Source organism: Anguilla anguilla, chromosome 10, assembly GCF_013347855.1.
Source record: "Anguilla anguilla isolate fAngAng1 chromosome 10, fAngAng1.pri, whole genome shotgun sequence".
Taxonomy (NCBI): Eukaryota; Metazoa; Chordata; class Actinopteri; order Anguilliformes; family Anguillidae; genus Anguilla; species Anguilla anguilla.
In genome coordinates, this window is record NC_049210.1 from 37,481,500 (window position 1) to 37,509,221 (window position 27,722).

A 27,722-nucleotide genomic window follows, 5' to 3' on the forward strand; every position below is an offset into this window, starting at 1 on the left:
ACTCCACAAGTCTTTATTAAGCCTGTTGTCTTTGTCCTATAAATAAAGCATGGATACTCAGAACATTAACAATATGCAATACAATATAACATAATGTGACCTGCAAGTGATTATTATTTTTTTGTAAATATATACAGTTACAGTTTCAATACTTGATTACAATATTTTGCCTGTTCCTCATAAAAGTTAGGCAGATGCGCAATATCTCCATGAACAGTATTTTGCATGAAATTGTTTAGTCTGGCAACTTAAAGAACAGGAAGAGAGTGTAGATATCTAGGCCATGTGTGTGACAGTTGAAATAAGCCATTGGTGCTTTTTGATATAGTTCTAACATGCTCTATGGAATGTGTATATATTTAATGCACTTGGAAGGATATGGAAATAGTGTTTAACCTTTCCCTTTTCACTGTGGTGGGTAACTTACTCATGCTTATGTGTTGCATTGCCCTTTTAGCTGTCATCCCATTGACAACAATACAATTCCTGCTGCTTCTTGAAAAGCAAGATTTATTTTTTCACAAAATGCAAAATGCTTTTGTATGATCAAAGTCATACAATTACACTGGCATTTGTAACTGTGGCAAGAGATTGATTTGAGATTGTTCTGTGTGCTTGTTTCATCTACAAACATTACGAATGTAAATTACAGGCATACTGTGTATTGAAGCCATGGTGACTACACCAATAGAGAAAACCTGGATGGTATAAGGGGGGAAAAAAAGAAGGGAACATGTTTGCATAGACACATCAAGTAGCTTTAAATAAATAAATACCATCTATTTTGTGCTGGCACACTCAAAACACTATCCCAATGGTTAATATTCAAGTACTTACAGTTTTTTGTTTATTTTAAGAAAACTTTAAATTAATTAAATCGTCCAATCTGATGATAATCTCAGATGGTAGCCCATTGGGAGATGTGGCTTGCTAATTCCTTTAATAGGATAAATCAGATATTAATAACAATTTTAGTAGCTGCTACAATGCATCCCCAGAGATGTAAGCAGTGAAACAATATGAGTGTAGCCAGTAGAATGGAGTGGGGAAGGCAGCCCACACCTGCACAACTCCTGGCTGCCATAAAGAAATGGCACCTTATAGTGATAAGTAGTGGTCATACAAAAAAAATGTTGGGACAAAAATTAGAATAGCACTCTTCATGTTTTAAATATATATAATGTCACCAATCTGTGATGCCCTACGATAGATTGGTGGCCTGTCTAGGGTGTATTCCTGCCTCTCGCCCAATGCACGCTGGGATAGGCTCCAGAACCCCCCGTGACCCTGCCCAGGATAAGCAGGTATAGGTGATGGATGGATGGATGGACCAATCTGTGAGAAAGCAAAATGCTGAATGGAGACAATGTGAATGCCTGTCTAAAATGTAACATTGCAGTTTGAATGACAAGGAATGTTGATATTCTACAAAATAAGTAGAAGTTACATAATTACAGAGAGTGATTTCTAGTGTCGTTTACTGAATATATTTATAGTTATTCATTTTTCTGTTCAATTCAGTAATGGTGCCGATGATAGCTGAATTATGAAACATTTGCCTTTTTCTTGCTTTTTTCACTTATTCACTTGAGCACTATATGCACAAGTTGAAAAATAAGTTATTTATTTATATGACTTGTTATTTTTGCAGTGTTTGTTTGCAGTGCAGATGGCATTTTTGTTTTGCTTGTGAAGTTACTTGTTTTGTATTGTTTACAAAATGTACATCTTATTAACAATTTGCTATGAATGGAGTCGTAAGCTGAATTAGGCTGATACAATACACAGTATACAGAGCCAAAGGAAGAAAGCAGGGAGGTCTACATGGATTCAGGGGCTGTACAGATTGCTATTGCTACAGGCTTTGTTGGTACTGGTGGTCCAGATGTCAGTAAGCTTAATTAACAATCCAGGGAGGCCAAGGTCATAATAATTCCTCCAAATGTGCCTGAGTGATTTCTCCCTCTATTGGCCAGTATTGGTTGACAGTCCTAAGTATGTCACTGTTTGCAGATGGTCTTTGTCAATACCCGACTAAGTTCTGGAGAACGAAACATTAGTCACCATGGGATGTGATTACGTCATGTGAAGTTTTGCACGATGCAGCATACAACGTGTGGGAGTTTTGTTTTCTTATGTTTGTAGAAGGGAAAAGGCAGCCAGTATGACTGTATTTGTAATAACACATTGCATTGCCACTCTCCTGTGGTACTCGGTTGTTGATGTTTTTGTTGTTGTTTTAATATAATATCGATTATAGCTCTCTATCTCTCTCTCTTTCTCTCACTCTCTCTTTCTTAATATGAAATGTAAATATGTTGGTGAATAGCTTTAAATGGCATATTAGTTATGTCAGTGGCAGTCTGGAGTAGCAGCAGCATAGAAACCAAAACACAGTTCATAAAATAAAATATTAAACTTAAATTTTACGGTGAAATAAATAAAAGTGTTGAAAATTGGATCTGGTTTTCATTTCTACTTGCTTCACCACCGGTTAAAATGTTGCATTAAAAACATCAAACCTTATCAAATTTGAAATTTTCAGTAAACAAGAATGCATGGATACAATTATCAAGTGGATCAAAAAAAGAATTAAATTTTAATTAATGTGAAGGAATATGATAATTTTTTGGCATACCTCTTCATTGCTCTACACGATGTGCCCTACTACACAATTTGAATGGCATGGCTATTGTTAACCTAGAATATTCATATCAAATTCCTTTGATGATCTGATTATAGTTATTTATTTGAAAACGCATTGGATTGAGAATAAGTTCTATTTCACCTATTTGTCATGCACTTTTAAGTTGTGCTGATAATTAAAAGTGACAGTTAAAACGGCACAGCTAATGGTGAAAAGCACTGAGGTGATGAAACTCATTAAGACATAAACCCATGACAAAAATAAAAAGATTTGATAACAACAAATAGGTTCCAAACAATAGGAAAGTTAAGTGGTAACCACAGTCGTGAGGTTAGCAGAAAAGAAGAAGAAGCAGGTCAAACATTTTTCCTCAACAAAGCTCCGCATAATTTTTAAAGAGTCCTTGAAATTTTACTTTGGAATTTATCTATTTTATGCATCTGTTCAAACGCCAAGGGGATTGTTTAATGTTGTCCTTGATTTGGCAGTGAGGGAATAAATAAATGACGTGCCTGGACTCAGGTCAACCAATGAAATCAGCAGTAGGCAGTATAGAGCTGTCGCTTTGTTGCAGTGAACGGTCAAGTCATATACTGGTGTATAATGGTATTAGCTCCCCAAAAGAGTTTGGATAGACCTAAATATCTTGCTAAATGTGCAGGCTATCTTACCCAATTTGCAAATATATATATTTCCATTCATTTTGGTTGTTGCCAAATTTTCCAATCTGTACTTGTGAAAACCCACTTTCATTTATTCATTTATGGAGTCAAAATAAAGGGGCAATATTTTTGGACTCCAGGCCTAGGAGATGCAAGATAACACTTTTGAAAGCTAGTTAGATAGTGACAGCCACATTAATTTAATCTTGATTTCATTAAGAGAAACTTTCCCTTTCAAATGAAATTTGGGAACTGTCTTCCAGTATAAGTTTGTCTGTGTGTTCTCAGTGACAGCATGCGCTTTATAATTAAAGAATTAAGAATCGTTTGATTAATCTGTCCTGAGAGTTCTATTCAGTTTTCACATAGGAACATGTTTCGCATTGACACGATGTCAGTGGTAGGGCTTAATTGGATAACAAATAAGTCGGTATTAATAGATTTTCAAATGCAGGCTCTAAACAGGTGACGAAGCCACTTCGAAGTCCTTTTTTTTTTTACATATGATGAAGCAAAACCAAATATTAAGTAACAGGGAAAGGGAATTTAACTAGATATATAGCCTACTGCATATATCGATACAGCTGAGAGAATCAAAAGTGATTAATGTCAAAGAATACCCAAATACCCAAGTCCCAAGTTCCCACTGATGGCGCAGGAGTGAGGGTAATGGTGACTGCACAAAGTATGGCAACGTGAGCTTTGTTATTAACCATTTGCTGGCGTGGAAAGCCATTAGACTCCTTTTTATGACATTAGATCACTTGTTTCAAAATAAGTGAAGAAGGGAAGACGAAAACATCCAATTGAGCTTGAAATCGCCAAGAACACACTGTTGTATTCTATAAACCGACCACTTGGCAACCCAAGATGAATTATTGTACAGAATTAGACAACCCGCGCAAAAGCTTGCGGTTAGCCAGAGCTCCTTCAATGACACGTTGAATAAGGGCGCGCGAGCATCCTTCTGAATGGGCGCCTCGAATCTAACTCAAACCCCCACGTCGACTCTCATCACTCTCCACCCCGCGCGGCGGTAGCAGTAATAATCTAGGCTGAATGGAGTTAATTGTTGCTGTTGCCGAGCCTGTCGATTTAATGAGAGTGGTCCGCGGAGCCCCTGCTCTCTCCCCCACCCACCCACCCCACTCCGCCCCCGCGAACGTACCGGAATGGGCCTGGTGGAAATCAAAGCGGACAGGGCTAGGTTGGCAAAGACCGACCTGCGAAGAAGACTCAATCAGAACGGTAAGCGCGGCTCTCCTTTGACTGGTGAGTGACGGCCGCAGCCTATCGCCCGCATGGCGAGAGAGTGAAGGCTAAGACGTCATGCCCCGCTTGAGCTTTCAACGGGTTGTTTTACATGGACACTTGCCCACCCATTCAAAGAGTGCCAAGAATACAAATGCGCTGTATTTAAACAAAGTTGGCCCTATCTATTTATATACAGTTAGTGCCGTAAAAGTAACTGTAAACAAGGGAAGTAGACGTATGACTTTCTTTCAAAAAACAAACACTGTAAAAGCTATAGGTTTTTAAATTAATGTAAAGGTAATAACCTTAGAGGTTCATGTGTACCTTTAACTTAAAAAATAGAAATTCAATTGAATATTTCAAATGTGTAAAGTCCACTTCATCAATTTATTTCACCAATAAATTGTTAAATCAGTAGCAGTATTAAAAAGCAGAGAGAAAATGTACCTTGTCTGATGTCTTCTGTTATTCAATTATCAGATTATACTTAGAGGAGCAGCCACGGAGAATGCTATTGCCCTGAATGGAAACACAGCTTAAAAGAAAGCTTGTGCACAACAATGTAACAGTGCCTAGCATACGAGTAGACGTTTGCTGGGAAATGCTGGTGGCTGTAACAGCAGTGCAGATGATGAATTGCGCAGAGCAGTAAAATGAGTGTGCTGCGCGAAACCTATCCGAGGGGCATGATGCTCCGTCTTTCTAAAATATTTCCTTCCGGCATCAATTTGAATATGTCATGTGCTGAGGATGTGATTCTTTGTGCATGTGGGTGTTTGTTTCCCTGGCTCCTGTTTCTTCTCTCTATTTGCTTGCCTGACAAGCAGCCTTGCGCTGGCACCTCTGTCCATCAAACGGCACCTGCTCCCCCTGATTGTTTGCTCAACTTCCTGTCCGGAGCTGTATAGATTACTGTCAGTGTTGTTCTCCCACCACCTTTGTTTTTCTCAACGAAATGTCTCAGAGGCCCGATAAGCGAGTTTGCGTGTACTCACGTATGCGCGCGCACACACACACACACACACACACACACACACACACGCACACACTGAGCCACACATGCACACCCACACACAGAGGCACACATGCATATAGACACACCCACACACTCATACACGCACACATGCACACACACACACACTCTCACACACGCATTAACAGAAGCACAAATGCGCACACACACACACACACACGCACACACTGAGCCACACATGCACACCCACACACTCATACACGCACACATGCACACACACACACACTCTCACACACGCATTAACACAAGCACATATACACACACACACACACACACACACACACATGCACATGTATGCACACGCGCGCACACACACACACACACAAAGACAGGCAGACTCCAGTCATTATCCCAGGCAAGCTGAAGTTAAATCAGACTATAATATATTTTCAATTGCTGTTGCTTCCCATTCCCTACCGTTGGGCGCTAAATGTTGACGTGTGCTGATTGGGCAGAGGCATAGCTTTGCAGCTTGGAGATTGTTATGCACAGTCCAGTCCCTGGGGGGGAAACAGGCACTTTCAAAGCAGGAAATGCACAAGTCGTATCGTTACTTAATGCGCAACAAATAATCCGGTAACTATCAGCCCCCCCCCCCGCTCCTTCCCCACGCCTCGCCACCGCCAATATTGCCCTGAGCGCTTTGCCGAAGCTGTGGACGACCGCTGTGTTTAGCCCTCATCTTCGAAATGCTCACAGAACCCATCAAGGGAGACGTCTGCGCATCTTTTCCCAAGCGACAACTTGCGACTATACGCAAGCTCGCTTCGACTGCATCTCAGCACGAGCAGTTCAGGCGTTTTGTTGGTTCAGTGTTCCGTTCGTTTGTTCACACATTTGCCTGGCGTGTTTGTTCACGGCAAACACGACACACGGCGAAGATGTGAGCTAAGACCCAGCAGCATGCAGCGCTAACCCAGAACTTGCTATGCAATCAGGTATGCAGATTACAATGGACTAATCAGCGCAGCTTGACTTTGGATGTGTTTGTGTGCTATGCAAGGACACCATGGCTTCCCTCCCCAGAGCCTTAGCATCTGAAAGATCTATCATGGCTTACTGTCACCCTGCAAAAACATATATGTAGCTTACTCCACTTCCACCTGTATGAAGTACAACAGAACCATTCTCCAGGATGTACACCAGACAATACATTTGAAGTGGAAATTTAAGCTGAGCCAACAAAAGCCAAACATACATATATGAGGATGTTTAATGTAAATTCATGTATCATGAAAGGCATGAATATTATCAAATATATCAGCATATATTGAGAATGTTTCCTTCTCTGCTTACTAGACAACATGCTATCCCTGGTTACTAGATAACATGCTAAATGGGTACACAGCAAAATACTCAGATTAACCCTAAAAGAGTGATAGTAATTCAGAGTTACTCTATCAGAGTTGAGTGGAGTATGTTCCATGAAGGCTGTATGGAACTGCAGTCAGCATACAGCGAAATACGTGCACCGTCGCCTGACAAGGACAGAACTGCGTTCCGAATCAGGGGGGAGATTTATTTTAATAGATTTACCTAAGTAGCCGCTCGTGACTTTGCGCGTGGAATGCCCTCTCACTCAACTTGACAAGCTTGCCTCTCAGCATTTACGCGGGAGTCGCGAAGCGTCAACAGCGCATGACAAACTCGGCCGACGGAGAGACCCGCACGCCTCTCTCCTTCAGCTCCCCTGACAGCTGCCACTTTCAGCGCAGAGCGCACGTGCCCACGGACCGCACGTCGTCATCAACTTTGATCTCCGCGTTTTCGATCTCTCTCAGGTTTGGAGGGAATTAAGATTTCATGGAGGTGAAGGCACCCTGTCACAGCCAGCGAACAACGAGGAGTAATTTTGCCTGAATTTTAGAGACTGTTTCAGACCCCGTGTATTTTGGTGCAGAGGTAGAGACAGGTGTAAAACACGAGCATACACTTTGATCGCTGTAGAAATTGTTCTTGAATCTGAATGTGATTTCACGTTCTAATTTCCACTGTGATGGAAAGCAACTATGAGTTTTTTTTTTTCCCATTGCTACTTGTGTGGACTGAATGAGCGGGGTTCAAGATGTTGAAATGAAACGCTGTATCAATTCTCTGAAATGTGTTGGCCTCGGCTGCTCTCTGTTATGACTGATTTGCTTCTCATCTTTGTAGTGTAATTTAATAAACAGAAGCTGGTATTCAGGCAATATTTTCCCTATGTATGCAATGTTATGAAAATACGGTATAAGGTCTGTACGTACTGTTTATAATATCCATTTTGTTTGTAAGTATTAGGCAATCTGCTAGCTGACCCAAATGGTGGCAAGATTTTTAATTAGTGCCACAGTTTATAAATTCACCCTTGTTGGTTGTAAATTATTATTTTACAACGTGCAAAAATAAAATGTCCCCTTTCACATTATAGGCACTTTTCACACTTTTACTTTGTTTTCTGATTTCACGTTTTATTAATTGGTATATGTGGCAGGGCTCAGTTTGTGGGAGAGGTTCGGGGCAGTCTGAGGACCACGCCTACTGGTTAAGTAGGCACACGCACCTGGAGTGCATCAGTAATTAATCCAGGTATTTAAAGTGTGCTTTCTTCCCAGTAGGTGTCTGAGAGACAGAGACAGAGACAGAGACAGAGACAGAGACAGAGACAGAGACAGAGACAGAGACAGAGACAGAGACAGAGACAGAGACAGAGACAGAGACAGAGACAGAGACAGAGACAGAGACAGAGACAGAGACAGAGACAGAGACAGAGACAGAGACAGAGACAGAGACAGAGACAGAGACAGAGACAGAGACAGAGACAGAGACAGAGACAGAGACAGAGACAGAGACAGAGACAGAGACAGAGACAGAGACAGAGACAGAGACAGAGACAGAGACAGAGACAGAGACAGAGACAGAGACAGAGACAGAGACAGAGACAGAGACAGAGACAGAGACAGAGACAGAGACAGAGACAGAGACAGAGACAGAGACAGAGACAGAGACAGAGACAGAGACTTTTGTCTTTGTTATTTTAGTTTGTGTTTCTTTATTATTTTTACCCTGATCCTGTGAGGGTGAAGGGCGAAGCTGTTTGTTGTTTGTATTAGACTGGATTCTCTCAAATTTCAAATTCAAATTCAAAATGCTTTATTGGCATGAAATACACTTGTACTTATTGCCAAAGCGTACACATAGAAACAGGAATAGGAAACATGAAATACAAACAACATTGTGGAAACGACAACAATGCAATAAACAGTGTGGCAATGGCCACTCTCTTGCTCTAAAGCGTGTAAATAAAAACCGGAATATTTCCGGATTCACGTATCTCCCTGTGTCCAACTCTTCTGTTCAGAAAGGGGTGTGTCGCGGTGTGTGACAGTATAATTGTCTGATATTTCTGTTCTTGTATGTACAGAAAGGTAAGCAAGATCTCCATGGCTTCCCACAACCTTTACGTATACATTAAATACACCAATCTTTAATGGGGAATGTTTGTAAACAATTCACATCAGGTGCATTATAAAAAAGTCTTGCACACTTTTAAAGTACACTGAAAGTAGTGTACTGTGTACCACGTGTTTAAAAACTTGATCGGAGAAAATGGTGACAGAATGGTGGAATTCAGGTAAATGCAAGTGCTACCTTCTTCAATCCATGCACAGGTGTGCCACCGGGGATATTGGGCCCCAACACCGCCGCACCTTACGGCCTCCCTGTCCACACACGTTTTTCATACTCATTTTGGTATCACTGAACTCATCAACCTGATGAAGAGAATAAACACTTACAATTAAAGTTGAATCAAAGTTAAGGAGTCCCCAGTTCAGTCTCACTTTTTCTCTACTTTACTTTTGAATTAGAAATGCAGTGTTACTTTTTCCTTGCTTATAAAACATATAGATTAGCACTTGCCAAAAATGTTGCTCACAAAAAATGTGTGAACAAAAGTAAATGTAACACTTGCTTAAATTTCTCATTTAAGGTTATGTACAAAAGTTCTTTGCAGACAGACTTTGAACTTGGGCCTGTTTACCATATGGTTCTGCAACAAGGTGTATATCGGCATTCAAAACTGCATTTCCTGAACTTCCACAGCAGTGTAACCAGTTTCTTTGATCAAATCCAGACTAAGCAAGATCAGATCATGGTGAACTGGCTTGTGGGATAGTGCATGCTAAGTTAAGGGAAGTAAGGACATCGAAAGTTTTGTCTTACAACAGTCTCACTGGGTTGTTCCCCAAACGATGAATATCACTATTTGAGTTGGTCATTTAAGGTGTTACAACATTTCCTGTGAAGAAAATAACAGTGTAGCATGTTAACGGATTTCCCACAGTATAACAATCTTTTTTGAACTTTTGGGGTAATAAATTGAAAAAAGCTTCTTCTTCTTTACTAATTGTTTTACAATCCGGTTTGCGAAATGTAGTTCTTTCGCAGCCCAGGCCTCCATTCTTCTCGGTTGTAACTTCATAAGGGGCCCAAAGTAACATACTTTTCCTTCTTGTTCTTTGAGTGAACTTTTAATGGGCGACACGAGTACAGCTCACGCGTCGGGTTTTCTGAGATGAACATAAGAGGTCGGGATGGATGATGGGTAATGTCCTACCAGATTCCACACTGTAACTGCACTGCCCTGTGGGCCAACCTCGTAATTTACGAGGATTCACTAATGTAATATTAAAGAACTCTGACAGTAATGAGTGTGCTTTTGAAGGCCGAGGCATTAAATGGACACGCGTACGATACCAGTAAACTCTTGGCCAATCTTGGCGATATTTTGCCGGACTTTGAGCCGCGGAGAACTTCAAACCCTGTTAGGCTAACCCGAAGCGCCACACGCGTGGGACTGAGGGACCGGACAGAGCGTTCCGTGAGAAGTTTCATTGGACAGAGAGACGGGCCAACGGCAGGCGCTCGAACTCAAGTCTCGTACGCGGGATCGGCGATGGGGACATTCGCCGCTCGCCCGCGAGAGCGTTTCATCGGCTCGTCCAACCTTTTCCGAGTTAGGCACAATGAAGCCCTCCTTGAGGCCAAATGTGTGGAACCAATTAGAGTTGAGGCTGTGGGCCGGTGACAGTCCTGGGAAGATTCCTGCTCTCACTTTCTTCACGTTATCAGGGCGGTGTTCGGACCGCGTTAGACAAGTGAACCGGATGGCTCTGCGGTTATGTCCGGTCTGAAATATTTCAAAACGAAGCAAAGGGGGAACAGCAGCGTGAATCATGACCGGTCAAGCTTGTTATGGAAGAGTAGGGAAAGGGAGAGATACGCTGTGAGTTGAATATGAAATCGCTGCTTTAATACATGGTGAGAGACCATGATATTGCCAATAACATGGAAATAATGAGCTCGGTCCACAGTGCAGATGATCTCCTTGAGAACAAAAGTCCAAGTACTCAGGGTCTACGAGGCATGTTATCAAAATGAACAGAGACCTTCCTTCATTTTCTCACCTCTCTGAATATTTTGAACCCACAGTTCAGCGTTTTTAAATTGTCCTAAAATAATCACATTAGCTAGTGCTTATGAGATTTGGCTCTGAAGTGCACGCAATCCCATGATTCCACTCTGCCACAGACATGGTGGCACTTCCATTGTGGACAAATCCTAGAAGGTACAAGAGCCCACATTCTTTGTGCAGTCTCCAACTATAACACTTCTTTGAGGTGATGATAAAAAGCGCTGCTTCTTGTGGACTGTCTCCGTGCATTTGTGTGCTGTCCAGCTACCCAAGAAGGGTGAGACCTTGATTAATATATATTTAGTTTGTATTTCTACAGTAAGAGTAGTATCGCTATTGCTTTGGCTTGGCCAATTGCCATTTTCTTTGAACTTTCATTCTCAGCTATGATGGCTTCAAAAGACCTCCAAAAATAGAGTGTACATTAAAGAACTCTCTTACCAAACCCATATATACATAACATAGAGAAGTATTGTTCTGAGTGTTTTCGACAAATCATGAGTTGTCTTTAAAACAGTAGTTATTGTGTGAACATCAGTAATTATCTGGTGTGTATAAATATGTGGAATCCAAGTTAAGAACTTTGTTTCCCAAAAAGATCATTTTTACTTCAAGTTTGGGTTATGTACTATACTTTAGTCATCACAGATTGAGGTTCTGGATTCAATAAACCTTTGTCTTTAACTTTGGCTTACAAATACATGGAAGTGTTAGTTTTTTCTTCACACAAACTTTAGTGATTTCCACAGTCACCAAAATTAACTGGCCAAACTGCGATTTATAAAAAAAGAGCATTTATTTGGACGTCAAATTTAAGGGCGAGTGTTGATTAAATACAGGCCAAGTCCTCAAGACCAAAGATTTCATCAGACTTCAAGAAAAAACAGAAGATTGAATAAAAACAAAAAAAAACTGAATGTAAACAAATTGGCATTCAGACTGTGTCATTTCCCTCGAACCTGGACATCCCTTTGTTTTTTATTGTTTTTTTTCTTCTTCCCTTTCCTTTTTTTCTGAAATGAAACTTTGATGAACTTTCAGAGCGGAGTGCCCCCCTGAGGCGGAGAGGAATGCGTGCGGTCGGGGCGCTCCGCCACAGACGGGCAGCTGCGCGCCGGCGGTCCTCGCAAACACTGCGTGTGTTCAGGGGGACCCGGGAGTCCGGGGCCTCGCTTTGATTTGCATTTCGGTGGCCGTCCCGGGCCGGCGAGGTGACTGAGGTGACGAGGCAGTGCTGACAGCTCTCCTCAAGGCATTCCACTCCTCCTGTCATCTCCTCCTCCCCTCCGACATCAAAACACACGCCCTCCCCCCCAAAAAATAAAAAAAACACCCATACGCAAAAGAAACATTTGTTTAAAAATGCAAAAATGGCTTCTCTCATGATGGCTGCTTGATTTTTTTATTTTTGCTATGAAAACCAATGTATGGTACATCTTTGCATTGCAATACAGCAGCATTTTACACAGATGAATGATCTGAACATAAGTAATTAAACAACAACACAAACATTTATAACAATAATAAGGAGAGGAAGAAGACTGAATGTCACAATACATTTTTCCAAGATTTAATTATTCAAACTATCATGGGCTATGATCGATGTTGCCTTGCAAAACGTAACATGCATTATTGCTCATTTAGCACATCACTGAACAGAGTTTATCAGTTTATTACATATTGATTGTAGAAGTAAGAAGTGCCTGGATTGCTCTTTGGTCTTCATTCCATGATGGGAAACGGGAAATACAGAATCTTATGGAAGTCCATCCAAGTCTACCTCCTAACCCAAATAAATTAAAATACGTTGAAATGGATTTGTTTGAATTTTAATGCCAGTGCTTTAAATGAGACATCCAAGCTAATTGCTTGTCTGAATTGAGGTGGTGAGGCCCCCATGTGCCTCTTGAAAATATGAAAATATTTTTTTACAAAAAACCAGGTACTATCTGCCAATTAAGACCAACAAAAAGCGGCTTATTTGCATTGGACACAATTTCACAATAAAGCAAGGTCAAAGCTGTGTTTATGTCTACCGACCGGCTTTTCATTTTGACACAAAAGCGTTCTACAAAGAGCGATTGGCGGTCTGATTGGAATCGCCGCGACGACCCGGGCTCGGCAGCCAATCTAATTCTGCCGACCGTGAGTCGACACCAAGTTTCATTTCCACTTCAGCGTGGAGGGGCAAAATGAAAGCAGGCCACCGCCGTTGGCCCGGGCAGAAACAAAATGGCGGGGAGTTACAGAGGGAGCGCAGTCTGAGGCCCAAATCCCTTTCATCTCACCGAAATCTTCACTTTCGCATCCTGCGCCTCCTCTTGATCGTACACCGGCAAGTGTGGAGGGACATCAGCGTAGCCGTCAGAGGCATCGAAGCGCTTTTCCACAGCCCTCGCTGTGTTTTTGGCAGTTGCAACTGACCATCATGCGCCTCGGTGCCAGTTTTTGTGAATACTGGCACATATGCCAGCTGAAGTGCCATATGCCATACAGAATATTTTTTGGCTGTTGCATCCATTTGTATAATCGCTGGACGCGGTATAAAAAGTGGCTCATTATTAATTTATTCCTTCCTTTCCTTCTCGTAGAAGAAGCGTCTGAGACAGACGCGGCGCGGCCTGTCGATTTAAGGTGCGGCGGACGTATTAGAGGAGAACGACCCGGCGAAGGCGTTTGCAAGATGCCGAGGGTGTGGTTATGCAAACGAGGTCGAGCGTACGCAGGTATCGGGGCTGTCCGCGAAGAGGGAGAAAGGAGGGGAAGCTGGATCCTTTCAGACACGCATATACATTCACTCACACATACACACATACACATGTACATGCAAATACATACCCAAATACATGCACACACATACAGGAACACACAAACATATGTGCACTCAGATGCATACTCGGACAAAGACACACACACACACACACACATGTGCACTCAGACACACACACACGCGCACACACACACACTCAGACACATGCACAAACATATACACAGACTCTTAGACACAAACACACACTCACGCACACACGCACACACACACACACACACCTACACACGCACACACACGCACTCACACACACACACACAAACACACACACACACACACACGCACATACATACACACACACATGCACTCACACACAGGCACGCTCACTTCCTCTCCTCCTCCACTCACGGCAGTCTCTGGTTCAGGCTCTCTCTTTCCTTATCTCTTCTGCCCTCCATTGGAAAGACTAAGCAAAGTCTGCAGCAGCTAAGAGTGAGCTCTTCTCTCACTCACACACACACCTCCCAGCCCGCTGCAGATGTCCCGGGCTTGCCTCGAGACCCTCTCTGTGTCCCCCATCGCCCTCTCTGTGTCCCCCATCACTGCCTGGAGGACCCACACACAAAATCACACCATCAAAAAAATATCGCCTCAAAAACAATCGTCCCTCCACACAGAGGAGCACGCTTGTCTTGACTGTGAGTGTTTCACAAGTCAAAACTGAAAGCAATTACACGTGCATTTAAATTATACAGTGGCTCAAGCTGTTCTTGGGTTCTTTTTCTTATGTTCTGTTGAGGTGGAAAGAAAATCTACAGAGCTCTATCCTTAATCTACCCCATAACTAATAGTCCTTCAAAAAGAAATTAAATTATTGATATATTAGCACTGGAATTATTAAATGTATGTATTGAATATGAATATTTAAAAAGAGGAGACTGCAAGAAAGTGTTTTAGATTCAGTTGCCAGTCAGTTATGACGACCACATTGTTTCATTATCCAAATTTTTGAATGTTGGTATTCATTTTTTGCGGGGAAGGGAAACGGTTTGCTTTGTTTGGAGTGCAGCAAATGCTCTAGTGTTAATGCATTTGCAGGATGAGAGCATGTCACTGCAAATCTATTGACAAGCCTCTCAGTGCAATGTATGCATTCAGAGGAATCAGACATACATCGCAATGAGGCACAATGCTGTTTTTTCAGGAAATCTGGCGACAAAATCACACTGTATTTCCACTGACAAACATATGCATAATGCATAACCGGTATTTTGAAAGATGTTTATTTAACCGTAGCAAACATGTCGCTTTTCATGTGTGGTGTATTTAGCACCAGTCAAGACCATTACAGGTTTAAAATACACCAGACCTCCTTTATCCTCATCCTAATACCCGTTGTAATTATGAAGAGCAGTATATGATTTCCTTCGTAATCTCCGAGACAGAAATCACTGTAATACTGGTGCAACATTCAAATAGATCTGTCCCAGTTGGAACTGACGGATCCTGATTGTTCCATCACTTGACGCTGTACTTAGGAACAGCGATGCCTGTGTCTGAGATAGATAACGGAAAACCCTTTATCTATCTGTTGTGAGTAAACACAGAGCACCTAAGTATCCGCGCAATAGACAAGGCTTTAATCCACAAACAGCTTAAAATAAAATACAAAAATCTTTTTTTCATTACTTTCCCAGGGATTACGCGATGACAAATTGCTATTTTGCGACAGCCAAACTGGCCTCCTTACAATGGTACTGCAACAACAAAAGGCAAATATTGCAGATATGCAATATTTAAATATGCAGTACATAAACATGCGAGCCTAATAAATATGTGGCATTTATTAGTTATATTTTATCGTCCGTCTTCACCGCTCTGTAATTGCCAGTATAAAATATTAACCTCAGAGAGGGCAATTAGCCTATCAGGTCAGGCCACACAAAAAAAATATGTCTGTACTCTGGCCATGGCATGCTGTTTTTAACAAAACAGTCGAGGGTAGACAGGAGAGCAGCAGGCGTTTTTAAAACACTGGTATTAACATGGCCATTTGTTGTAAAACAATGAGAGGGGCATCCATTCTGTCCATCCAGCCTCTCTGACTGCTACCCAGAGCCACAGTTAGGGGCGAAGCAGATGGCATCTGATTGGGCGAGCTCTGCGGTTTTAATTCTGGGTACTGTATGGAAAAGGTCCTTATCATGCTTGGATGGGCAAGAGAGGAACAGGAGGAGATTTACTGCTAAGAGCCCTGTAAATCTTTTTACATTGCAGCTCGCAAAACAGAGAAAATCAACTTTACGCAAAAAAATAAAAGCCCTTATCGTCTGCGATTCTTATTGCGCCCGGTTGCACAAAAGCTAGTTAAATTTCTTTGTGTTTTTTCCTGTGCTGTCACATACAGGCTATCGGAATAAATGTGATATTTCCATAATCATAATAAATATATTTATTCTAGTTTATACACTTTTTTTTTTTTTTACAATATAAATTTCAACAAAAAATGATTAATGAAAAACAACACACTTCTGTGAATGATATTATTCTATTTTGCTCCAAACAACATGATTTTGAATTTCTGTCTTTTCCACTGCAATGCCCAACTGACACTTGAACTCGCTATTTTATAATTCACTGTAGAGATCACATAAATTAGAAAGGAAAATTAATAACATGCACTGTGATGAAAGCCAGCACCCCTTGTTCAGGCCACCTAATCACAAGAGAGAAAACAACAACAATATTTAACAGCAAGTGATTAATAGTTCAGTAACCTGAATAAATAGATTGTTGCATAAATCCAACATCTGTACTCAAGCATTGGAGTTCATATGGGAAGCAATCTAATCCATGCATAATAAATATGGTTTGCTATTACAGAACAGTGGTTACAGTAGTTACAGCAGCAGCACAAAGATGTTTGGTGATTAAAGAAATAAAGAATTTATCAGTTGAGTAAATATGAGTTGGTGCTGATTATTAAGTTAAATCGAATGTGGGTTTACACTGCTGAGGAAAGCCAGTAGACCTGGACTTTAGGAGAAAAAAATGAGAGAAAATCATGTTCTTGTTTTGCTTATTCATGTTCAAAGCCATTTATATATTGTAAACATATCGCAGATGTATTTGACAATTACGTTTTACATTTGATCACAAAAAAAAGGTTCTGATGTCAAATATGTGCAGGCTCAGCATGCATATTTGTATGGGTTCCTTAGAGCAAATGATTGTGATGTTACATTTTAAAGCATTATATCACTTGAAACACTTATAAATACAAAGGCTTACTTAAGGAAAGGAAATGCATTTGGGTTTAGTGAATAATAGCCAAATTACTAAAGTGGTTATGTGATATCGAACACAAGCTGTGGTAACTCTCCTGCCACTGCAAACAAGTAGCCAATTAGCTGTAGAGTTAACATTATTTTGTGAATAACATAAGTCGATTGTTGTCTGATCTAATTAACACAGGCTGACAATAAACATAACCACAGGGCAACATCGTTACTACACCGTTTTGTGCATTCCTATAATAATATAGTTTTTGGAATTACAACCCTGACCCTGAGTCAAAACAATTTGGATGGCAATACAAAACAAGATGTAATTGTGTTTTATTTATGAGTTTTAATAATGCTGTTGAAATTATAAATTGTTTGGACACACTAATATTTACTTGGCTTGGCAGATGTGTATTTGTAACAGAACATTAATGATACATAACAAAGATAGAAGTGGAACAACTGTGGCAAAATGATAATATGCTGTAATTCCACACTGAAACCACACAGCAAACTGTTCAGTGTTAAATCAACTCTGATAGAATACATTTAGTATCAATACAGAGTATTTAGTCCTTACTGGACTTATATAAATTGTATTAAAATTGAATTAACACTGAACATTTTACTGTGTTGCTGCATATGTTCTAATTTCTGTTAATTCCATAGAGATACACCTTTACAAACTGCATTATCTTTCAAGCAGAATCAGCCAACACATTCTCTAGCCTACTACAATTAATTAATGTTGTAATAAAAATCTTTTTTTTGTGAATTTGATTACATTTCAACATAATTTAATGATGTCATAATTGTGCATGCAGATTATACACACACATGCACATTTTACATTTTTTTAAGCTAAAAATGTAAAATTCAAAGTAAGGAGGGTGCTAGTAATAATTTCATAAAGGGATGATAAAGTAACCAACAACGATTGTCACAACTTACACTATGTGTTAGATATAATAGTTAATACATTGTGCAAGTTATAATCTGATGATAACATCTCTTTCAATAAAACAAGAGATTACTAAGAAAGATATCCAAGAAAGCTTACCAAAAAAAGCAGTCAAAACAAGGAGATCACATATATTTAAATAGAAATGACCCTATCAATCTTTCACTCACACACAGACACACACACACAAATGCACACACGCATGCACACACACATGCACACACACAGACATGCACAAACACAATACACACACACAATCTCATGTTAACAAATGCTTATGTACCTAAAAACATTTATACAGCATATCATTATAAAGATCAACAATGTTATCCACGACAGGAAATGTGTTTTATATTTTAGCACCCACATTCCAAGAATAAAACTACCGCATCCTATTTGTTTAGTATTATCCCTGCAGATTAAATGATCAAAAACCAAAGCTCGAAACTACATATTTGCTGAAATTAGATATGCCAAAAACCTTGCTACCATTAAACAGAAGAGTAGAAATGCTGCTCAGTGGGATTTATGATAAAATTATTATTAATTGGATCAAAATGTTTTGGGGTAAGTTTTATGGTGGTGTTTAAGGCCGGGATTTAAGTGACCCCAGCCACCCTCTGATCTGTCTTTCCCGCATCCCATTGAGGAATAAAGGCAAAACACAGGAACACCTCGTTTCAACCATACATCCCCATCCATTCTGTTCAGAAACAACACCAAAGGGACACCATATCTCAACCACACATCCCCATCCATTCTCTCCAGAAACAGCACAAAAGGGACACCACATCTCAACCACACATCCCCATCCATTCTCTCCAGAAACAACACAAAAGGTACACCACATGTCAACCACACATCCCCATCCATTCTCTTCAGAAACAGCACAAAGGGGACGCCACATCTCAACCACACATCCCCATCCATTCTCGCCAGCTACAACACAAAAGGGACACGTTATCTCAACCACACATCCCCATCAATTCTCTCCAGAAACAACACAAAACTTTATATTCCTTCTACACAGCAGAATGTCCAGTGTTAATTTGACTCTAACAGAGTACATCTAGGGAGTGCAATAGGGACCTTATGTACTCTGAAAGAGTTGATTTAACACAGAACATCTTACTGTGTATGTGCAGAGATGAACACATAAAGAAACGGGCAAGGTCAACATGACAGAACACCACTGCCCCGTAACAATAGCAAAATTACCTGTAATCTGAAATTTCATTTGTGGACCAAATGGGATTGTTTAGGAAACAAAAGACAGTATTGCAGTAATGATTTTGTTTAACAAGACGATCATGGTATCACCCCAGACAGCAACCAAGCTGCTCTTGATATCAAAACGATGCCTGCTCCTCCTTGCTCCTGGCTGTTGCGTTGGTCTTACTTGTACACAAAAAAGCGATTGGGGGAGGGGGTGGATCTCTGTGAAAATACAATTCAAACGACAATAAGTACATCTTACAATTATCCTGTAATATCCTCCTTTTCCAGGTAATTTGGTTAAGAGAGGCAATGTACAAAATTACAAACACATATACAAGAGGCAAATGGATTTCACAAATGCATGGGAGTGTACATATACACATTATCTACAACTTATCTCACCGTCATTCAGGAAAAATATCAATTTAGACTCTTTTAAAGTGACTGGTTGCGATGTTGTGATAATGTTAGATGTGAGTGCTTATCTGTTTCACTATGTAAAGCACTTAATATTGTGTCACTGAAATGTTTCCAATATCAAAGACAGAAAATATGACATAAAAGCTCCAAGAGAATTAATGTAGGTGGCCCTCATATTCATTCATTAATAATTAGCATACTCATGGTCCAGATAGTCCATTATAAACATTTAATAATAATAATAATAATAATGCAATCAATGATTTTCTGCTATACTAAACACATCATTTGAGTCCATAAGCGAAATGCATTATTTCTGAGAAAGCAAATAGTCTTTCTGAAAATTAAATATGTTGTAACAGTTATCAATCTTCGAAAACAGGAGCCTCTTGCTGTCTGTAAAATTGAGAAATTAGGGGGAAAGCATACACAATTCAAACCTGCTTGGGTGTAGATCGTCGGTTCAGTCGTAAAAACCTTATGGATTTTTCTGAAATCCTGAAAATGGGCTCGCGTCCTGCTTCCACTATTGTAAATTGTGATGTAGTAATAAAATGACATTGCGCAAGGTGTGGGTTAGCTTCATCAAATGGACGTTGGCCAGTGAAGAGTTAAAGGGAGGAGACGGAAAGTGTCACGCCTCATTGGACAGATTATGTGCGGCAAACAAAAAGTGTGTGTCTGTGTGCCAGTCAGCCAGTGCATCGGGCCCATCTGTACGATTCTCTCCGCTCGCGAAACGCAGGGCGATCGGCGGCACTGTCACTTTCAACAGACAGGGAAATGTACTGACTAAACGGGTTAAAGAGAAAGCGATAAACCACGGTTTGCGCCCATATTATATTTGCCATCGTTTGAACGTTGTGGATTATATTGCTTGTAACAAAAAGGTAAGCACGCTGTTTTTATTCTTTTGTTTTATTCAGCGGGACGAGTTAAGAGCGCAGAATGATCTGTACCAGAAAACTAGCATCCTCCGGGCTACCAAAGCCAGGGTAGCAGAGATGCACATGATTGTCTGGCGAATGAGCCCAAAACGATCAAGTTGCAATTTCAAGGAAAGCTTTTCTTTCTCGAAGATATTTAACATTTAAAATGATTTCATTAAATATCCTCGTAAATAAACTGCGCATTGAAGTATAAGGCGAAAGGGGTCGTTTCGCCCATTATGAATATGCGTGCATTCAGAGTTCTGTTTTCTCATTTGGCTGAAACGCATATTCATTAAACCTTTTGTGCGGTTTTCCCAAGTGAGAGTGCGACCTTCATACAATAGAAAGGCTATGAGGGAGAAAAAAGACTACTTTTCTGAGAGAGAGATTACTCTAACATTTGAATTTTGTCCAAGGCGGCAACATAGGCTGAGTCCGCAGCAAATATAACCAAGAGTGGCTTCAGCATAGTTTTTTTAACGTAGTCCAAGAAAAGGATAACTTTTTGTTCCCGTAACGTTTCCTGAATGTTAATACCTCTCTTCATTGGCATGCACCGCACTGTCACCGGATCTCTTTAGATGACAAGGGAGTTTATTTGAGTTGTTTTCAGTGATGCTCACATAGGTAAAGGACCGTAATTTCGTGTAACCTTGCGAACGGTGGTTTAATGGCCTCAGTGCGTGATGAATAACCTTTTAGTTGTTCTAATAATGTTTTTAAAAAATGTAGGTAATACTTTATAAAGTACCGAAAGCTAATTTTTAATTTAATCTTTTCAAATACATTCTAATTTATTGGTTAAAAGGTCGGCCCAAAATTAAATATTCCATTACGATGGATACATAGACTATAAATCAGATAAATAGGAAACAGTCCAGATCACTTGGGAATATTTCTTTTTATCTAACATTTGACAAACAGTTCGACTTACTTTTTTTTTTTTTTTAAAGAATTTCCTCATGGTTATCATAACCAAGTGTAACACACAATGCAGGCCTGAACAAGTAAAATATATGATGCGAAGATGATCATGCAGTTATAAATACATGATTCTGAAATGGATAGTGAGAATTTGATCCTTGTTGTTTAAATAACTAAGAGGAGGTGACACAATAAACGACTTTACGATAAATACATATTGTTAAAAAAAACAGTGCTTATGGAACGTGCGGGTTTCAATGAACCAGCATGTCTAGTACCTTGCCTGTTTTGAATACTGTTTAACCACTTGCCTAAGTAAATCATATCTCATGTATAACAAGGAGAGTGGGATTCGTCTTCATCCGTAAATACGCGTGCAGAGGTAAAAAAAAAATAATAATTAACTCCGCGTGCTGCCTTAATTAAAGTCTCAGAGGGAAAGTGGTGGATTATGGTAATGAGCAAACATACGTTCCCTCTTGTAGAAGGGAGCTAAAGGTTAGCTGACATGAAATCAGTGACTTTGACAGGCCACTTGAAATCCATTCGATATGCTTTTCCATTTTCCAGCGGACTCCACTGTGTCCTATTGCTGTGTCTTTTCTCAAGACTTCACAGAGAGCTATTTCAAATGCAAAAAAAAAAAAAAAAGCCCAGTCGCTACCCTATAAATTTATTCGGTTTTGTATGCCTAGTAGATAGAAAACAGCACATTAAAAAACATTTAAAAAACAATTTTATTATTATTATTATTATTATTATTATTATTTGTTTTTTATATTATATTATGTTTCTTCTCGCATTACTATCCGTATACTAGGAAATAATAATGATAATAATAATATTTCATAAAAAATGTATCGTACCATTTTATATGACAATTACATTAAGACAAAGAACATAAAGGATTTAGCACACACACACACAGGCAACAATAACACATGGATTTCTTTTTACAGTCAGTGGTAAAAGTACCATGTCATTTGCAATTGATATCTCCATGTAGGCTACCTTCAGAGGGAATTTAATTGAATTAAGAGGCTCAGTAATTTACCTGGGACGCCCTTGAGAACCTGTTAAGTGTATTTACAGCTCAGCGTGGCGCTGAGATCAATTTTTTTTTTACTTGACAAGAACGGTTACTGACTCAGTGGTGTGTACTTTCCCCACAGCCGACGATGGAGGAATCCAGCTCCCAAAAACTGGTTTGGGACGGAGACGCCAAGGCAGTCCAGCAATGTTTAACGGATATTTTCACCAGCGTCTACACCACTTGTGATATTCCAGAAAATGCCATTTTCGGACCTTGCGTTTTGAGCCACACTTCCTTATACGACAGCATTGCTTTCATTGCTCTCAAATCTACGGATAAGCGAACTGCGCCTTACATCTTCAGGGTGAGATATTTATTCAGTTTGCATTGAAATAGCCTACGCTCGGATAAAACAATTTTGACTGTAGGCTTCAGCTCAGTTCTATGCAATTATGGGCTACTGAAGTTATTATACGTTTGGAAATAAAATGCATAAGCATAAGTTATTTGGTTCTATTTGTTAACTAACATCGTTAACTATGCCAAATACATATGTTCACCAAGCGACTTATTATTCTATTTGCATAAAATAATCAGTTGGATTTTCTGAAGATTTTATTGTGCATTTGAGTTGTACACTATAGATAGTGTAGCCTTTTACTGTTAATTTAAAAACTTGATATATTAGCATACACACAATTGTAATATCAAAGTCTTTCATTTGAAATGAAATTATATTGGCAATTATCGGAAACTGTATGCTGCATCGCCCGAAAAGGTGAATAGATACTCAAAGTTTGGGGGGTCGTGATGGGCATTGACATCATTTTCCTAATGCCTGGTCGCTGTCTGCTGGTCCTGAAGGTGGACACGTCGGCGGCCAACAGTTCCTCGGAGGGCTTGATGTGGCTTCGCCTGGTCCAGTCTGCCAGGGACAAGGACGAACAGAACCTGGAGGCCTACGTCAAAAACGGACAGCTGTTCTACCGATCTCTGAGGAGAATTGAGAAGGACGAGGAGCTGCTGGTGTGGTACGGGAAAGACCTGATCGAGTTGCTACTTCTCAGTTCCGGCAGAGGACAAGGAAAAAACAAAGGTACATCTAAGGGAAAAAAATTGCAGCACGTTTTTGTTCCTGTAGCGATCTATGCCATGGACATGACAATTAGATTGTGTTCTTAATGAAACGATTCTGTTTGTTCAGAGCGCGATACAAATTATGTTTTCAATTTGAACATAAAATATTAATATAAATTAATCATCAGTATGCATTAATTCTAGCCAAATATATGGAACAAATCAATGTATAATTTAAAATATAAATAGCTCACACACGATGCTTGGTTTCATGCCAAATTTCTATTGCTAAAACTATTAATAAAATATTAGACATTACAGAACAATGATAAAATGGGTATCGGAAAAGTCTAAACATTTTCTGTTTTGCTGTAGAACAATGTAAAAATATGTGTAATTTTTACAATAATAAATTATATGACCATATCAAAATTAAGCTGTTATATTTGTTAATGTATGCATATATTTACATTTACAGATATAAGATACTATAGACTTGTTAAGGGTTTCTGTTTTTAAGAAAAGATGAACTTGAACTTCTTTGTGAGTAATCTGTATTGTCTCTGTGTGTTAGGATCTCCTCCATATTTGTGTCCAGACTGCAACCAACGCTTCCAGTTTGAGTTCCCGTTTCTGGCTCACTTGAGATTCCGCTGCACCAAAAGACTCCAGAGCATGGCCAGCGCGGACGAGGATTCTAAGGACAATGGCGAGCACGTAGACCTGACCCCGGCCAGGTCCAGTCCCAAGCTCGGCCGGTCGGAGGGCTACTCAAACTCGGTGGAGGGCAAGCCCTCCACAGACTTCCACAACTTGGCCAGGGATCTAGAGAACAGCAGGACGAGCCCGCCGAGCGACAAGGAGGCGGAGATCAGGAGCGAGAGCACCAACAAGCGGAAGTTCTCGGAGGTGGAGGAGAGCCGGTGCGCGGGCCTGCCGCACCCCGTCAAGTCCAAGGAAGATCTGGCGACGTCGGCGCAGCACTACCGCGGAGCCTACGGCCTGGAGGAGAACCGGCGGACGTTCTCGCCGTCCAACCCCGAGCCCGCGGAGGGCAAGCGGAGCGCCTTCAGCGAGGTGAAGAAGGGCCCGTCGGGCCTCAAGCACAGCTCCAAGAACCTGAGCTCCAACGCGGAGAACAAGGAGGGCGGGAGGCCCAGCGGCAGCCCCGCGGAGAAGCACCTGAACATCCGGCAGGTGCTGTCCGAGACGCAGCCGCAGTCCCGCATGGAGGGCTCGTCCGTGGGCAGCGCCTTCACGTCCGTGCCCCAGCAGGTGGGCGGCTCGGAGAGGAAGAGCGCCTTCAGCCAGCCCACCCGCACCTTCTCCCACCTGTCGCCCCTGGTGATGACCCCCAAGCTCCTCCCCTCGGTGGACTGCCACCCCGCCGTCGGGGACACCCTCTCCTCCAGCAGACTCTACCAGGCCGACCAGCTGGCCGCCAAGCTCCAGGGCTCCGAGCTGGGCGGCAACTGCCCGGTGCCGGGCGGCATGCCCAAGCAGAGCCCCTTCCTCTACGCCACCACGTTTTGGCCAAAGGCGTCGGGGCCCATCCAGCTGCAGATGCCCTCCGCGCTCACCCTCCTCCCCCCGTCCTTCACCTCCCTCTGCCTGCCGGCGCAGAACTGGTGCGCCAAGTGCAACGCCTCCTTCCGCATGACCTCCGACCTGGTCTACCACATGCGGTCCCACCACAAAAAGGAGTACGCCATGGAGCCCCTGGTGAAGAGGCGCAGGGAGGAGAAGCTCAAGTGCCCCATCTGCAACGAGTCCTTTCGGGAGCGACACCACCTCTCCCGTCACATGACCTCCCACAACTGACTCCTCTCACCGCCATTTTTTGTTTTTGTTTTTGGAATTCGCTTATTTCATGAGTTTTCCGACCGGGATTATTGTCTGACTGGATGTACAGTACGCCCCAAACGCACTTGTTTTTTTTCCACTTTGAAAAGGACATTGTTTTTTTTTTGTTTGTTTTTTTTATTTTTCCAAGTGTCATGTTTTCATTGTATGCCAATGCATTGACTTAAAAAAAATCTATTTATCATATGAAGCACTTATGATTTTGGAAATAAGGGAAGCAATGATATGTGTAAACGTAAGTTGTATTTTATAAATATATAAATATATAAATAAATATGAAAAAGAAGAAAAAATGTAGGTGCATTCCATGGGTTATTATTCAATGATTTTTTTTTCCATGTTCATACTAAAAGGTCACATATTGAAATAAAATGGGATTATGTCAGACTATATTTGAGAGTGCATGTAATATTAAATAGATATTGATTTAAAATGCAGTCTAAAATGCAGTGTAAATACCTGTTTTGTTTGAATACAAAGGTGTAATATTTTGTGTCAGTGAGGAATAGTTTCGGTGTTTCTTCCTTTTGCTGAAATTTACTACTTGATAGTTTATCTAATCATGTTGAATGCTTTGACAATAAAATAGCTTTATTTTCATCGAAATGTGTGGGACATTATATTTGTGTGATCTTTGTAATTAGGGTTGATCAAACTTTCACAGTATTCATACGTAAGTGGACACGTAAAGGCACATTTTTGAGTTACATAAAGCACCGTGAAAGAGTTTATTTGCAAAAGTAATTTATTCAGATTATAGCAATGATATTGTCATTAAATTATCTTTTACGTTTATTTATAACGGGTCGAAATATATATTATATAAGGAAATAGAATAAGATTAACATTAAAATTGACATGGGAATAGAGAAATTAGCGCTGTTGTGCGTGCTGCTTATCTATAACAGCCCAAAATCTTCATTAAACGAGCAGAAAACATTCCATTTTAAAAAGTGCAAGGAAAAAAAAAGACTGACATGGAAAAAATATTGTATTTTATAAAATGTTGCTTATAAAATGTTGTGCATACCATATTTCATCTTAACAATGCATATATTTCCTAAACAATAGCCTACGTTAGCTTGTTTTTTTACGTCCATGCCTCTCGGAAACTTTTTCAAAGAATCAACATGGATTTGTTTCGCTTTGATTTATGACACGATCATAAATTATTTTTATTTATTCATATATATATCCAAGTGTCATTGTTCTCCACTACTACTACTACTACTACTACTACCACAATAATAATAATAATAATAATAATAATAATAATAATAACGGTTCTGAATTTATCGTCAGGACAAACAAAAAAAATCGTGAATTAAATTGAAAAAAATTGAGGGATCATTTTAACATTTTCATATGTACAATCTTACCTTAATTATTATTTTAAAGGTGGTGAAGCAAGTAAGCTCTCATTTCTAGTGCAATGTAGAAACGCGACTGCTAAATCCTTCGAGATTTGCGCATTCTTATATGTTGTTTCTTTAAAAGCTCTACGTAGCCTAACGCTTACTCCGTGAGAACAGTGAACACTGCATAGGTTAATTGACACTTGGTACGCCACTTTCCATAATAACAAAAATTCAGGCGTGCCATGAAGACGAATTCTCCACGAGATTCCTTAACGATGAAAGCATTATACATCCTGAGCGATACAAGCGGTTCTTCACCCATGCAGAAAACAATGCTGTAATTTCAATTAACCAGAAATTAAATTTTGATCAAAGAACACAACCGCAAAACACGACATTCATTAAAAAGAGCATGTCTTCACATCCACAGCAATTTAACATCTAAATTTGCAAATGTTTCTAAGCATTTAGACAACCATTTTGAATGCAACGTTTAGACCTTTAAAGATGTAAATGCACGTGATTGTGCAATACCCTAGTTATACGATTTTTCTTCGGGAGCGAAACAAATATAGGCTACAACCGACTGAATAGGCAACTTTTACATCCCTTTCTCATCTTTGTTTTGAATGTACACTTGTTAAAGTAACTAGTCAATAATAAAGATGTACAGCCAGTGTTCCCAATGTTTACTTGAAAAAAAGTTTATGGTCCTCGAGTATTACTGTATTTAGTTGATGTATTTTCGTAAATGGCACTACCACAATGCATTATTCCTAAAGGGGGTGACAGGTAGTATTTATTTTAAGAAACGCCGACTCCACTAGCTGTTTTAAC

At 40.3% G+C, this 27,722-nt stretch overlaps 1 protein-coding gene and 1 long non-coding RNA gene across 3 annotated transcripts; one reads left to right on the forward strand and one right to left on the reverse strand.

Moving 5' to 3' along the window:
* Positions 1–16,285: 16,285 nt before the first annotated feature.
* On the reverse strand, positions 16,286–20,274 carry LOC118237221. Of its 2 annotated transcripts, none has more exons than XR_004767133.1 (2): positions 20,139–20,274; positions 16,286–19,497 (listed from the first exon to the last, which is right to left on the reverse strand). It is a non-coding gene; the product is annotated as an uncharacterized LOC118237221 (long non-coding RNA). The 2 variants fall into 2 exon arrangements; XR_004767134.1 differs by having other exon boundaries at positions 20,128–20,267.
* Positions 20,275–20,369: 95 nt separating this feature from the next.
* On the forward strand, positions 20,370–26,127 carry prdm8b (PR domain containing 8b). The gene is made up of 4 exons (XM_035435718.1): positions 20,370–20,588; positions 22,727–22,951; positions 23,452–23,683; positions 24,239–26,127. The coding sequence occupies exons 2-4, from the start codon at positions 22,733–22,735 to the stop codon at positions 25,483–25,485; spliced, it is 1,698 nt and encodes a 565-aa protein (XP_035291609.1). The 5' UTR covers positions 20,370–20,588; positions 22,727–22,732; the 3' UTR covers positions 25,486–26,127.
* Positions 26,128–27,722: the final 1,595 nt, after the last annotated feature.

Excerpts from the sequence above, each read along its gene's own strand:
- prdm8b (XM_035435718.1), top strand. The coding sequence starts at position 22,733 with ATGGAGGAATCCAGCTCCCAAAAACTGGTTTGGGACGGAGACGCCAAG. Across the intron at positions 22,952-23,451 it reads CTGCGCCTTACATCTTCAGG|GTGGACACGTCGGCGGCCAA; the intron begins GTGAGATATTTA and ends CTGGTCCTGAAG. Across the intron at positions 23,684-24,238 it reads AGGACAAGGAAAAAACAAAG|GATCTCCTCCATATTTGTGT; the intron begins GTACATCTAAGG and ends TCTGTGTGTTAG.